The 15,851-nt window shown below is 36.1% G+C and overlaps 1 protein-coding gene across 3 annotated transcripts in view; it reads left to right on the top strand.

The window, feature by feature from the left end:
* Positions 1-15,851, top strand: part of RICTOR (RPTOR independent companion of MTOR complex 2) — a 97,019-nt gene that overhangs the window by 42,611 nt on the left and 38,557 nt on the right. For all 3 annotated transcript variants that reach the window (XR_012627178.1, XM_074856690.1, XM_074856691.1), the window contains 9 exons: positions 1,502-1,584; positions 2,230-2,317; positions 6,081-6,171; positions 6,304-6,370; positions 6,479-6,559; positions 8,411-8,511; positions 10,941-11,103; positions 11,478-11,579; positions 13,912-13,958. Coding sequence is in view for 2 of the 3 variants with exons in the window: in XM_074856690.1 (XP_074712791.1) it covers positions 1,502-1,584; positions 2,230-2,317; positions 6,081-6,171; positions 6,304-6,370; positions 6,479-6,559; positions 8,411-8,511; positions 10,941-11,103; positions 11,478-11,579; positions 13,912-13,958 (823 nt within the window). In the remaining variant the exon portion in view is untranslated. The remainder of the gene's footprint in view (positions 1-1,501; positions 1,585-2,229; positions 2,318-6,080; positions 6,172-6,303; positions 6,371-6,478; positions 6,560-8,410; positions 8,512-10,940; positions 11,104-11,477; positions 11,580-13,911; positions 13,959-15,851) is intronic.

Below are 15,851 nucleotides of genomic sequence, written 5' to 3'. Positions count from 1 at the left end.
CGGAATATGTTAATTGCAATGACAATTTCACTGTTATGTATTCATCCTTTTTTATATTACTTGTTATGTTGGAGACTAGCATCTTAAATGTTTTTATTAAAAAGATGCCCTTACACTGTCTTTTCAAAGGACATGTAGCTAAACCAGGCTTGAGGGTGTTCTTGGTTTTTGTTTCGGCTTTTTGGTTGGGTTTTTTGCCTGTCTGTACTATCTGCTGTGTTCTACTGTTCTGCTCTCCTTATTTTCCAGACTGGGTTATTCTTCAGAGCTGATGGTTGCTATGTCCTCATGTGCAATCGTGTCCTTAGAGATAAAATTGGGGCATGCAGCTATGACTGCGAGCACCCAAATCTGTTCCTGCATTGCAATTGGGATGTTGCCACTCCTGGAAAAGGCCTCTGAGTTGCTCTGTGGAACATACTTAAATGCCCTTAGTGTGTCTGTGGCCACATGTGTGTGTCTTAAGTTTTTGTGACATGAAAGTTTTGAAATTGAGGACTTTCAAGATCATATAAAGGATATATCATTAAAGTTAAGTTTGTATTAGTGAAAATAAATAGATGAGTAGGTGGTATTTCTCATTTGTTAGTAATTTTTAAAGAATAACGGTTTGGGTTTATGATACGTAAGACAAAAAGGTGTGCAACCTGCATTCTTTCTGTACATTTAAAAGTTGCATTTTGAAGAAACTTGTTTGCTGGACAGCATGTTTATGTAAGTTTTAATTTGTTCTGTGAAGTATGAAGAGAAGTGGTCAAGGAAATGAGCAAGATTACTGTCTTTGCAGCTACATTTTTAATGAATAGACTGTATACAAATTGACGCTGAAAAATCAGTGTAAGCTTTAGCTGGTATTCTGTAACATTTAGAAACAATTTGAAGGTTTTCCTTAGTAATACTGAAATATTAAACTAATTGAGTAAAAATACAGTGTAAAAAGGACCAAGTTATAAGAGAGGTGCAGATTTTATTCTACTGTCTTGAAACGTCTGGAGATGACCACTGATCATCTGGGAAGAGATGGTTTACAACGGTTCACAGAGAATGTTATTCCAAGTATGTTTAAACTTGCTGTTTAGAATTCACCTGAGATTAAAAGGAACTGAATAATTTGTTAGGTTAAGATACAGCTTTTGATGGAGAAAGTTTTCACAGTTCTGCCAAGATGATGCAAATCTCTCAGGTTTAAGATTCAATATTGACAATTTTTTCAGTCACTTCTTCCGTGTAAATGTTATTTTTGCAGATAATTTGAAAATACTGTTCACAGTAGAAAAGGCAAAAGTCGCTATAGTTTTTAATGGGGAAACAAAATTTTGTGATTACTAAGTTTTGTTAGATATTATTGATTGGAAAGGAGATGACTTAAAGGTGAAAATGTTTGATTAGTAATTTTTGTCATATGTGCTTGTACTCAAACTGAAAATCAAATTTAACAGTGTGTCTAATGCCTTTTTTTTGTTTGGTGAGGGAGTATTATTATGTATTTAATATTTTCTAGGTATTATCAGCCTGTGCAAACCTGGAAATTCTGGGATTCAGTCTCTCATTGGGGTACTCTGTATACCAAATATGGAAATACGGGTAGGTGGTACATATTTAGTACTGATGTAGGAATAAGATTAGGTGTTTTAATTAACATATTCTTAACATTTTAATAATTTAGTATCTTAAACACAGACTCAGTTATGAGACCACTACCCTCAAGTTTATTTGACCCCCAAGTTCAAGTCCATTATAAAACTCCTGTGAGAATGCAGCACACCCTGTATGTCTGAGGGAAGGGAATGTAGGGTAGAAAAGTACATAAATTATTTTTCACTCTGGTTACAACTCAAAGCAAGTTCACAGTATCTGCAGTTATGAATTTAAAGCATAAAAATCAGAGTTGAATCTAACACAAATAAAAATCTTTCTTCCCAATTACCTATTAAACCAAGAAGCTGATGGTAGCAGCAGAAATATTCTAAAAAACTGTAATTGAAGTAGCCCGAGCTGCTTTAGAATTCATAGTGATGTTAAGGCACAGTTCTAAAGTAAACAAGCTCCTTCCCTTCTTCTCCAGATTATTTGAATTTATGAAAATATGCATAGTATCAAAAAAAAGAAACACTGAAACAAATACACTAATTTTAGAACTCTATAAAAATCTCAGCTTCAGTATTTATAGTGAACAAAAGGACAATTTTTATAAAGCTATAAAATTCCTGTTGTGCTGTTTTTTGGCAGCGAGGTCTGCTTGAAGTTCTCTATGACATATTTCGCCTTCCTCTCCCTGTTATCGCAGAAGAATTTATTGAGGCACTTCTCAGTGTAGGTAAGTGTTTAGAACCAGTTCACATAAGAATTCTGTCTTTTAAGCTCTTTAAAATTTGAACTGTCTCCTCTATATTGTAAATTACATCAATACTGTTTCATCACTGAATTCACTGGGTGCTCTGAAGTCCTGTTTAAAATTCTTTATCAGCTGTTAAGTGTTATAAGTTTGATAAAAGATCAGCAGTGGAGCATAAGTGGAGCATTTACACAAAAGATTGTGAAAACACATTACTCCAGATTAGACTTCTTTGAAGTGTTAGGAGCGTTAGTAACATAGAATAACAAATGTTCCTTAGCTTCATCCCAAGATGTGAACTAGAAGATCAGTCGCCTCAAGGGTATGTATAGCAATGCATGCTGCCTGGGGAACAAACAGGAGGAACTGGAGCTCTGCACCCAGTCAGAAAGTTATGATATCCTAGCATTAACTGAAACATGGTGAGACAACTCCCATGACTGGAGGACCACGATGGATGGCTCTACGCTGTTTCATAAAGACAGGCGGGGAAGAAGAGGTGGAGGAGTCACGTTCTATGTTAAGGAGAATATTGGATAACTATGGTGATTGTGGAAGCCCTGTTGAATGCCTCTGGGTCAAGATTAGAGGGATTGTCTCCAAGGGGGATCTTGCAGTAGGCATCTGCTACTGACCTCCAAACCAAGACGATAAGGCCAACAAAGCAATATGTGGGTGACTTAAACAAGCTTCAGGTCAACAGACCCAGGTTCTTGTGGGTGACTTCAACTGCCCAGACATCTTTGGAAGAACAATACAGTAGCTCACATGCCATCCATCTAGTTCCTGGAATGCGTAGAGGACTATTTCCTCATACAAATGTTAGATGTGCCAATCAGGATTGAGGCATTTTTGAACTTAATGCTCACAAACCAAGAAAACCTCCTTTGTAGTATCTCAGTTAGTGACAGCCTTGGCTGCAGTGATGACATTATTGTGGAGTTTGGGATCCTGCTCAGCATGCTGAAGGTTAGTACTAACACAAGGGTTTTAGATATTAGAAGAGCAAACTTTAGCTTCCTCAGAGTTCATTTGGGAGGGATTCCACAGGAAGCTTCCATGGAAGATAAAGGAGCTAGTGAGTGCTGGGAGTTTTTAAAGAACTCTCTTCTGGAAGCACAAAGTCCATCCCCTTTAAAGGTAGGGAAGTAGGTGGACCAAGAGACCTCTGGTCTTAATTGCAAGCTTCTGAGTCTACTCAAAACCAAAAGAGTATACCAGAGTGGAAAAGAGGATGAATACCCACTGAGAACTACAAGGGCATTGCCGGTTAAAAAAGCAAAAGCTCAACTCAAATTGAAATTGGCTGGAGATGTCAAACTACAAGAAAGGGTTCTTCAAGTATGTAAACAACAAGCAGAAACAGAAGGAAAATGCTGGCCTGCTGTTAAATATGAGGTGAATTTGTCACCAATAATGCTGAAAAGGCAGACGTCAACACTTGCTTCACCTCCATCTTTACCAGCACTGCTAGGCCCCAGGCCTTTAGAACAAAAATCCAAGTTGATGCGAACACAATCAGTGAAGGAGGGGTTGGTATGTGAACTATTACAGGAGCTTGACCTCTACAAATCGATGGGCCCTAACATTATCCCCCAAAGTGTGTTAAGAGAGCTGGCTGATGTCACTGTGAGGCTGCTCTCCATAATCTTTGAGCAGTCGTGGAGATTGGGGGACATCTCAAAAGACTGGAAGAAGGCTAATGTCACCCCTGTCTACAAGAAGGGCTTTAAAGGAGGATCCAGGAATTTAAAGGCCCATAAGTCTTACTTCACTCGCTAGGAAAGTTAGGGAACAAATTCCCCTGGGGCTATCCCAAATCAAATGAAGCACATGATTGGGAAAAGCCAGCACAGATTCACCAGGGCAAATCATGCTTGACAAACCTGATCGCTTTCTATGACAAAGTAACCTGCTCAAGTGATGTGGGGTGAACAGTGGATGTTGTCTACCTGGAATTCTGCAAGACTTTTGGTACAGTTCCCCACAGTCTCTTCCTAGAGAAACTGATGTGTTAACAGTCTAAATAAGTGGTCTGTGTGGTGGATGGGGAAGAGGCTGACAGGCTGCACCCAGAGGGTGGTGGTAAATAGCTCCTTTTCAAACTGGCAACCTGGCACAAGTGGAGTCCCCCAGGGACTGATGTTGGGCCAAATGCTGTTTAGTCATACATGGTCTGGTTGATGGGATTGGGTGTACCCTGATGAAGTTTGATGGTACAAAATTGAGTGGGGAAGTGGACACTTTGTAAGGGAGAGCCACGCTGCGGGAAGACATGGTTAGGCTGAAAGCTTGGTCTAACAAGAACCTTACAAAGTTCAACAAGGACAAGTGTAACGCCATTCACCTGGGAACAATCCAGGAGTGCAGCACAGACTGGGATCTACCTGGCTGGGGAGCAGCTCTCTGGAAAGGGATCTGGGGGTCCTGGCTGGACAACAAACTCAATAGAAGCAAACAGTGTGATGCAGAGGCAAAGGAAGCCAACAGGATGCTGGGTTGCAAAAACAAGGTTGCTCCAGCAGAGATAAAGAAGATGTTATCCCACTCACCACTTGTCAGGCCACACCTGGAATACTGTGTTCAGTTTTGGTCCCCACTATACAAAAAAGATGTGGACAGGCTGGAGAGCGTCCAGAGGGAGGGCCACAAAGATGATCAAGGGGCTGGGAAGCCTGCCATATCAGGAAGGTCTGAGAGAATTGGGTTTGTTCAGCCTTGAGAAGAGAAGGCTTAGGGGAGACCTTATCACCATGTTCCGGTATTTAAAGGGTGGTTACAAAGAATATGGAGACTAAATTTTTACAGGGAGTCACATGGAAAAGACAAGGGATAATGGGTACAAATTACCCGTGGGGAGATTCCGATTGAACACAAGAAGAAAATTTTTCACAGCAAGAACAATCAGCCACTGGAATAATGTCCGCAGGGAAGTGGTGGATTCCCCAGCACTGGACGCTTCCAACATTCAGCTGGACCAGGTGCTGGGCCATCTTGTCTAGACTGTGTTTTTGCCAAGAAAGGTTGCACCAGATGACCCCTGAGGTCCCTTCCAACCTGGTGTTCTATTCTATGAAGTGTTAGTGAATGTTACAGAAAAGATAGAAAATACTCCGTTTAATAAATATTGTGTATCTGCTAGCTATCTCCACTACACTTTAGCTGATTTTTACTTTTCCCTAGGGCAATTGTATGCTTTTCCATGTCTTTATATTTACCAGAGTTAGTCTTTTATCTTTAGAATTACTCCTTTGTAAAGCCATCCTCTGCATTGTCTCACAGCACGAAAGTATGATCACAGAATGAGCAAATTTCAGCCTTAATTTTACAGCAATTCTCTTCTCCAAAGTCTGGTTATAACTGTTTTATCATGCAGTTGATTATAAAAGCTTAATCCTTGTTCCTCGTTTGTAAGTAAATCATTCTTTGTTGCAAAGTTGCTACTTTGTGACATATGGATGTACATTTTAAAATTTCAGGTGTTACGTTTTCTGTGAAACAAGTTTCATGTGTTTATGAATTGGAAATGTCATTATTTTGGTTGATACTTAGATACAATCTTTGTCCTAGCTTTGAAGTTAGACTTGCCTTGTTCAGGAGCGTGGATTACATGACTTGTTAGAGATCCCTTCTGACAAAATAACATTTGTTGCCAAGAACTACTATTTACCTACTGACAACCATTAAAATAACACTATGAAATCCAATGTTAATAATTACCATTGTCCCTATTTTCTTGTTCTAGATCCAAGCAGGTTTCAGGACTGCTGGAGACTTTCTGATGGCTTTGTAGCTGCTGAAGCTAAAACTATATTACCCCATCGAGCTAGGTCAAGGTGAGCATTTAATGAACTTAGTCTAAACCCTTGGTTTTGTTTTGTGGTGATGTTGACAAAGTATTTGTTGTCTTCTTGCAGACACAAAAGCAAGGAACTTTCTAAACTGTTTCTGTACTTTTTTCTCCTTAGGCCTGATCTCATGGATAATTATTTGGCTTTAGTGCTTTCAGCTTTTATTACCAATGGACTTCTAGAGGTAACGAATGACTTTAAGTTTGAATAGATGCTTGCTACTTTTTTCCTGGAAGCATTAAAAGAAGATGTTATACACTAAATGTTGTAACAATGTTTTAACTTTTTGAAGGGTCTGGTTGAAGTGATCACAAGTAGTGATGACCATGTATCTGTTAGAGCAACTATCCTTTTAGGAGAACTTTTGCACATGGTAAGTTAGACTTCTTGCTGAATCTAAGTAGTATTAATAGCTAGTTGCAAATAGACATTTCCTAATACAGCTTTGAATTTGTGTTACGAACTTGGAACATCTAATTTTTCATCGAATAGTGGGTTACTTTACACTACAATTTTTGGCACTTCATATATGAAAACCAGTATGAATCAATAGGAAGGTCATTTGGAAATTATTGAAAGTACTAGGGATTGTGCCCCAAGGATAATCCTCAGCGCTCAAACTCTCACCAGTACACTTTCTTGCTTCAGTACCCAGTTGTATTTTTAAGTTGGAGTCCTGCAAGCTCACGCATCAGTTACTGTGTTTGTGAAAAGAACCGTTGCTGAGTTTTGCTTTCCTTACAGTAATGGTAGCCTTCTGGCAGTGTATTTAGCTTTCTGCCTCACAGGCTAGGCAGATGAAACTTTTTTCATGTTCAGCTTGATGTGACTGGGGCACTTGGTGTTACTCATTCAGACAACTCCAACCTGGTGGAGTGCTCTTTCAGCACTGCTGTGAGTGGCCACTGCTACAGAGAAGCTGAAGAACCCTTGTTTTTTTCTGCTTCCCTTTATCAAACATATCTTTTACAGTAGCTTCTCTCTCTTAATCTAAACTATTTCAGTATAGAGATGTTACTATTTTCTTCATATACACTCCAGGGCTACCTTTCAGCCTACCAAGGAGCTGTTAGTCATGTATGAAGTGATATGATTTACCTTTCTTGCAAAACAGTTCCTTTATTTTTCACATCCTCTCTTGATGACAAGAATAGTGTATGCAGCAGAACACTTTTTGATCAGTTTTTTTGTGTTTTTTTAATCTTCCCTCCAAATAAACTCTTTTTTATAAGAGATGGTAAGATTGTGAAGTACAACTTTGTCTTACAAAATTTGAGTATATATTACTGGACACAGACTGCATTTTCAACTATTGACTCATTTCAGTGGTGCTTAATGTTCCAAAAACCAAGATCACAATCTTCAGATACAGGATTTCTTATTACTACAGGGATTTACACCATCTTAGCTCAGAGGCATGGGTAGCAACCACAACAAGTCTTTCTTTAGTCTCTTCAGTGATTTTTCTTTAAGTGGTAGAATTTCTTGAGTATTCAGTCAACTATGTAGTTTAAAAAGAGGAATCTGTAATAACATGCTGTTTTTCTGGTTTCTGGAATACTTTTGAATGGGAGTGACTGTTACTGACACGAGTATGCTGCACAGCATAGGTGTTTTTTGTTTTTCTGAAGAGAAGATTTATTAGTCAGAGATGACTTTTTATCAAAACACTGAACAAATATTTGTACTTCTACTTAGTAAGTTTTAAGAAATTGAAGCAATTTATATTCATTATTCTTTAGTTTCCGAAAATATTTGCAGAATTACATATGTTTCCCAAAATAAAAGCAATTAACTGTTTAGTTACTGAGGAAGTTATGTTGATCAGATTTTTGTGTGTGCAGAAAGTTTTTAATAGAGATCATCAACTTAAGCTGTATTTCTGATTTTAGATTTTTTTTTAGTACTTTTATATACATGACAAGGATATCTGATGCTTTGCATGTGTATGTTACCACTTTAAAAGCCACAATGCAAACAGTACACATTAGAAGGCTCTGAAATCTAAAATTGCCTTAAGTTACTTTCAGTTGTGTTTCAGATTTATTAGTTATATCAAATATTATGTGTAATTATTGCTCTGACATTATGCGGAAGGTAGTTTTGTTGTCATGCATCTGTGAAAATGTTGTGAAAACTGATAGATTCTTCAAATGTTGATCCAAAAGAGATAGCTGAAAATGTTGTAATAAGTTATTCTAACTGGTCTTTTGTTGGTTTTTAGGCAAACACAATTCTTCCTCATTCTCACAGCCATCACCTGCACTGTTTACCAACATTAATGAATATGGCAGCATCTTTTGACATCATGAAAGAGAAAAGACTGTAAGAATACTAAGTTACATTTAGAAGCAAAAATAGTTATCTCCTTTTTCCCCTACAGTTGAGTGAAAACGTACAAGTTTTCTGGTGGCTGAAACCATGGCTGTCTTTATGGGAAAGCAAACTCATGCATGCATATAGAAATGCTCTGTCACACTTAATAGGAAAATAGTTTTCAATGCATGATTCCAAAAGTGTTTATAGTAACAATTTAGAAATTTGGGAGGAAAGTTTTGGTAGTGGATTTCAGAACACTTTTGCATAGATTACAGTATTTTTAAGCAGAGTTTTTCTTAAATGAACTCTGAGGTGCTGTTTGACCAAACAAAATCTGAGATGTGTTCTGTGTTTGATATCTCCATTGTTTCACACTTCTTTTTTGGCATTTTGATACAGTTAAGCTTTCAAAACTAAAAAAGCCTGTACAATTTTTTTCTTCTGTTGTTTATCTATAGCTCATTATAGTAATAGACCAAATCAGTGAGTTGTTGTTAGTGTAGGCAAGAGCATGAAATGTCATATTGGCATGGGGCTGTTTTTTGGGGTTTTAGTTTTTGTCGTTTTGCATTTTTTTCTAAACTGTTTTCTTCAGATTGATGATTGTAATTGTAATTATGTTAAAACTTTTATCAGTGCAAACTTCGAACAAAAGCACCAGCATTTTCTCAGTTCCTTTCAGTTCCATTTAAATATAAGAATGTATGAACAGAAATTTTAAATTTAGTGCAGCATTCTGCAGTGGCATGTACTTAAGCAGTACTAGGGAACTGTTTGGCATTCATGATGCCAATCAAATGTATATTTAGGCATCTGTCTTGAAATAGAGCCTTTTAATTTCTCTTTGGACTAGAAGTACCTGAATTCTCAGATTTTAAAAACCTGTGCTTTTTTATTTTACTTATTTTTTAGAATTTCTCTGTACATCTACTATTCTTGCAATTTAACCTCTGAAGTGTTCTCTCATAAAATACCATCTCTCAGGTACTTTACACAATTTAAACCTCTGAGGAAAAGTCAAATAATTTGATATTCATGTGTCTTTAAAATGTATTTCTGTAACTCAGTGTTCTTACTTGGATTTCTTTGTAGAAGACCATTTAATGGAGTGTGTTGGGATTTTTTCTAATAGTAAATTCTAGGAAATATTTTTGTTAATTACTCTGGCCATTCCTGATCTACTTTGTCAGATCAGTGTTATGGTAATTATACCATAACATTCTATTTCGTCTTTCATTGACAGTGATAAATATTGACAGTGATAAATAAGTGATAAATTACAGAACATTTCTGAACTGCTACTGTGAAACATAGTGCTCTTCTGCTTTTTAGTTTTGAAGGCTGCTTATATGTCAGTAGAAGATTCTGGTATGTGAAAACAGTTATTTTTCCAAAAAAGGCATATCTGAAACGCCGTTACAGGATATTTCACTGGTCAAAGCTGTGGGATGAGAGGAAAGATGAAGAGCAGAAGGGATATGTTTGTGGATTACCTGCAGTTTTTTTGCTTTTTGGCATTTGTGGACATACCTGATAGAGTAGTAAGAATTCCTCTTTTTGTTGAAAGAAATTGATTTTGTAGAAGTACTATTTTTATTTGGGGATCTTGGTTTTGGTCAGTGCTCTGCATTGTTTCCATACTCTGAAAAACTGTAAGCACTGTTACAGATTAAATTTATGTAACTTAAATAAGTGGCCAAATTCAAAGGTATTTGTTTGAAGGTAATACAAATTAAAGACTCTCTCCTTCCCTGTGAGAATTTTTGTTTATGGGAAAGAAGAAAGGAATTACCTCCTCATTTTTAGACTTTCTTATTTTATTTGCTCAGCAGGTTGTTCTTTTTCTGCTACCACTATTTTGTAATTAACTGTTTCTGCCCTTGTCAACTGTCATTTCTATTACTTCCTATCTTTTCCTGGAAACTTCTTACATGCTGTTGCTGAGCTGTTTAGATATCAAGAACAGGAAACATACTACTGATACTCCTGCCACCCTCTGGGGGAAAAAAAAGAGCATACACAAGAAATACTTTGTTAGTCAGAGTTGAAGCTAGCCCCCTCAACTCTCAACTTTAATGCAGAATGTGGATCTACTGTGACATCTCGCAATACTTTATCAACTTTAAACTTGATAGTATCTTCTGTGAACTATGATAGGCACCATTAATTGCAGAGCAGAAGAAAAGGTATCAATGAGGCTCACTTTGCAGTACTAGAAATTCTGAAAGATAATTTTCTGTGTGATTTCAGTACAAGACTGAGACCTATGGAAATATGAAAACTTATATCAAGAAAATTATTTTCCTTTTATTTGCTTTGGAATTATTGGTCAGTTCTTTCTTGAGCTGTGTTTATTTGCTCAAGATATAGCAGTGGTACTCTTCAGTTGCCAACTGTTACCCAACTACTGATTATAGGGGTTTTCTTTCTGTTAGACGAGCAAGTGCCGCACTCAACTGCTTAAAACGTTTTCACGAGATGAAGAAAAGAGGACCTAAACCTTACAGCCTCCATTTAGATCATATTATTCAGAAAGCAGTCTCAACGCACCAAAAAAGGGATCAGTACCGTGTGCAGAAAGACATCTTTATTTTAAAGGTACTTGTATTTTGGAGACTTAGATCCTGCCCCCAAGCTTCACTCTCTCATCTAATTCAGAGCAATTTTTGTAATTTCTTTGTAGTATTTTATTAATTTAATTTTCCTTGTAGTTACTTGTGGATACTGTTTTTCATTTCTAGAAATTGAGGAATGACAGTACAATAATTTTTAATGCTTCTTAGGACCAGTTGTGATCTCTTACTATTAGATTCTAAATGCAGTATTATAACCATGCAATTTACTTTCAAATGCAAATTACTGTGGAGCATAGCCCTTTTAGTGATTGTTACATGAACAGTAATTATATCATGTGACAAGACTGAAAAAAAATGTGAGGAAACTTACTGTAGTTTTTCATGTCTGTATTCCAGGATACAGAAGAAGCACTTGTAATGAATCTTCGAGACAGCCAAGTTCTCAATCATAAAGAGAACCTTGACTGGAATTGGAATCTAATAGGGACCATACTGAAGGTGAGCTTAAAAAGGGCATGATATTCTTTTTAAGTTGTTTGGAAAGAAGTCTCTATTTCACATGTGAGCTTTGACTTTCTAATATTAATTAATTCTGTAGTACATACCATAATCTGTTTTATTTCAGAATTAGGATCTCATGGGTTTAATCAGTGCTGATACAGTCTCTTTGTATACAACCCTTAAACTATATGCAAAAATACAGTTAAATTCACAAATTTCTTAAGCATGTATTAAATTTTATATAACATTATTTGTATAGAAATAGACTTTACAGCATTAGCTATAAGGACTTTAAAGCTACTAATACTTCAGACTTCAATCCAGACTACACAGGGTTACTGCCTCATTCAGTTTCATAGAAGATTTTTTTTTTTACATAACATGAGCTGAAGGTTAAGGCTGGAGGTGGGTTATAGATCAAACTTCAGATGCTTAGACTGAGCTACATATGAAGACTTCAGAAGTATGCAGTCTCATTCTATGTGCACAGCTTTTAAGAGACTACGTGTTTTTTTAAGCAGAAAACTTACTTTGGGTAAGAACTTTCTGAGGGAGTACTCGGTATAGTCTTCAAACCAGAATAGCTCCTGTCATGCTGTGCATTGAAGCCGTCCTTCTGTTGTTACCCCCAAGTAACACTGTTACTGTCTTCTTTACTGTGTTGTTACAAAAATGGTGGAAGTACAAAAAGGAGAGTAACGGTGACAATCATAGTCAAGATTATATTTTTTTAAAAAAAGAAACTAAATATTTCTGTGCATTTGTTCAGGGGCTGATAAACTTGAGACAGCACCAATCTGTCTGGTATGAAAGACCTGAATATGTATATGACAGTAGCTTTCTTCCACCAAATTTCACTGTTTACAGGCTTTTTACTGCAATTACTAGATTTACTGGATTACTAGATAACTATGATTGTTAATCATAGATATTTTTAGTTTTGATTCAGTATTAAAGATACTATCAAGAAACTGTTTTTCAGAATCTTACTGTTAATTAGTCTGTGTAGTGCTTTGACAAAGGAAGTTTTATGCAGTCAACCACTAAAGCATGTGGTGTTTTTTTTACCTGAAATTTAGGTCAAACTGTCAGTTTTCCTGCTATCTCAGACCTCCCCAGCAGTATATTTTCTAGTGTTCCATCAAACAGTTCCTAATGTCTCAAAATCGGTGACTTCTGTGTTTCAGAATGAGAAGTTTGTGTGTTTTCTGGTTTAATTCTAACCACTTCCATTCCTGTTAAACTGCACAACACCAACATAAATGAAGATAATGTTATCGGTGATCTATCTTTAGTCCTTGAATGAGCAGGATCCAGACTCCAGTGTTTGGACTTTGCTATTTCATGTGGCTACTCACCTCCCTCTTGTCTCCATCACAGCCTTACAGCTGTGGGGCATCAGCTTTCTAACCACCTCACTACTTGCATCTCATGTGGTCCCTTACTGCCTTTTTTTACTTGCTCAGCTTGCTATGTCAAGCTGCTCAAAGAGCAGCAAAAGTGGCAGTGGTCAGGATGGAGGAATTGCAACTTTGTCATTGACGGTAGAGCTTAATACGTTATCTGGCACTGTTACTAGTGTAGTCAGTTTTACTAATCATTAACTAGTGCACTCTATGTCTTAATACTAGTATACCAATTGGAAATGTAGAACTGTATTGCTTAGGTAGGAGAGAAAAACGTTTGATGCATTTTTTCCATCCTTCCAAAGAAGATACTAGTAGCAATAAAAATAAATCTGAAACTATAGAGACAACAAATGGCTGTAAAAACAGAGGAAAATAGAATAGGAAGAGAGGATAGGTGCAGAAGAAAGTATTATGACTTCATGTGATCTTTCTTAAAGCGTCTTACAAGGTATCAACAGAGGAGTTTAAATACCATTTTAATAAGCAGTATTTAAGTGAGCTATAACAGAGTAATTATTATTTTTAAAAGAACTTTGATTAGTAGTAAAACCAAAAAAGTTATTTCCCTATTACACATATCAAATTTTTTTTGTTATTTGCAGAGAAGAAACTGAGCAAAGTTGTTGATTTTTCATTAGCTTTTCATAGTTTTCTATTTTCATTAGAATTATGACCTTGTACACATAGCATGTGACTGACATTCCCTGTCCTTCTCTAGAAAAAAATGGAACAGTTCTTGGAGCAAGAAGTGTGGGCTTTTCAACAAAATAAGGTGTTTTTATAGGTTACATTAGGTGCAAGAAAACTTACACTTCTAATTATTAGGTAAATATAGCTATAATAGAAATGAGTAAATTTTAGTGACTAATCAAGGACTGATGTACAAGTTTCACATAATGCTATATTTGCTGTTTTTCTAGTGGCCAAATGTAAATCTAAGGAACTATAAAGATGAACAGTTGCACAGGTATGTAAAAACTATGTAGACTTCCTTTGAAGAAAGAAATTTGGAAAAAATGGGTTTTAATATTGCAATAAATTATTCCTTGGATTTGTAACATTTCTAAAACTTAAATCTATAGATGAGCAGCAAAAATGAAAATTTCAATAATTAGGTGGCAGTATTTGCTTTAAATAAACAGGTCTTTAAGCTTTAGTGGTTTCTTTTCTATACACAGATACTTTATGTATGTATTCCCTTAAGACTCATACCAGCTTTTCAAACACCCTACTTCATTTTAAACTTAAAGTATTACCTCTTTGATATTTCATACGTGAGTATTGGATGTCAGTACTTGACAAATTTTAACAGAATAGGTCTATGGTTGTACAGTTATGTAGTTAGAGCTTTCATCAAAACCAGGAGGAAGTTGTTTCTAGTTGCTATTAATGTCAAGGGAAGCATGTGTGATTTAAAAAACAACAACAAAAAACACAAAACCAAAACAAACAAAAAAACCCCAAAAAACCAATTCAGCTTTCGTCCCTTTCATGTCTGTTGGCATTAAGATGTTTTTATTACTTTTGTGCATGTGTGGTAATAGTGTTACTAATTAGTTCTTGGATGTCCCTTTTAACATGCATTTCAGAAATTTAATTAAATTATTTTGAAGAGTAGTTTTGTATTTGTAGGCATGGAAAGCTACTTCTCTATGAATTTGAGGAAAAAACCTAAAGCTAAAAAATATGCTGAAAGGTTCACACTGCTCGCTTTTAAGTTTTTAGTGAAAAACAGGCTACTTACATAGTGTTCCCAGCATAAGTGGTGGTCCCGTTGTAATCATGGCCATAATTTAATTTTGCATTTGTATTTTTCTGGGTTTTTTTCTTTCCCTGTACATTAATTGCCAATCTATATTTTGCAGTAAAGGATTATTTTCCAGATCTGGTGGTTTATAATGCTGCTTCTCTAAAGCAATGTCTGCAGTCCCAGCTGAGACACCCACACCCACCCCTCTACCTACCTCCCTGGGGCAATGTTCCTGTTTCCTGGTTTTGTGCTGCAGTCAAGCATTGTTCAGTGCCTAAATAATTTAATTTCAAAAACCTGAGAAAATCTAGGCTTGAGTTAGTGTAAGACTTGTACAGTTTGATACTTTCTGCAGGATTGCGGGTTAGATGCTTTAATGGCTTTAAAATGCTGTTGCTCTTAATTATAACTAAGCCCCGAATCTCTCTAGTTTCACTGCTGATCATAAAAAAATTCTCAGCCACTTTGTTTTTGAAGTGTAAAGTATATTTGTTTGTTCTTCCATAAGTTGATTTTGTTTTACTGTTAGTTTTCTAGTGATGATCTTACAGCTGTTAAAGTGAAATTTCACTTGTTTTTGACAGATACCTTCATTTCAGAGATAGTTAATTCAATGTGTGTATATACATGTTTTTCTGTATACACACTTAAGTATATACATATATACACAAACATATAAATGTGTGTGTTTATATAATATATTTATTGCTAATAACCTAGAATAAAATACATTTCATTTGACAAAATTTAAAGAAGGCCTGAGATTTCCTTTATAGTTGGTCCTGTGTTTGGAATTGGGGATGGTGGTTTACCCTCACTTGTTTAACTAAAGGCACAGTGCTTTAGTTAAGTTTTCTTAATGCTTGATATATCTACCTTCAGACAGAACATTCTGTGTTATTTTAAAGCACAAGTGTGTGTTTATGTTTTGACTAAGAATTGGCAAGGGGAAGTTCTTCGCTGAAGATTTATTCCTGCAATGCAAAAGTCAAGCTATATTGCTCACCATGATTTCAGAAAGTCTGAGTGAGAGTCTGTGTTTGCAATCACTGTGTTTATGCTAAGAAATGCTTAAGTGAGGTGAATGAAAATACTGTTGCTGAATAAATA

Source organism: Strix uralensis, chromosome Z (assembly GCF_047716275.1).
Source record: "Strix uralensis isolate ZFMK-TIS-50842 chromosome Z, bStrUra1, whole genome shotgun sequence".
NCBI classification, from domain to species: domain Eukaryota; kingdom Metazoa; phylum Chordata; class Aves; order Strigiformes; family Strigidae; genus Strix; species Strix uralensis.
This window is presented reverse-complemented; position numbering and strand designations above follow the sequence as displayed.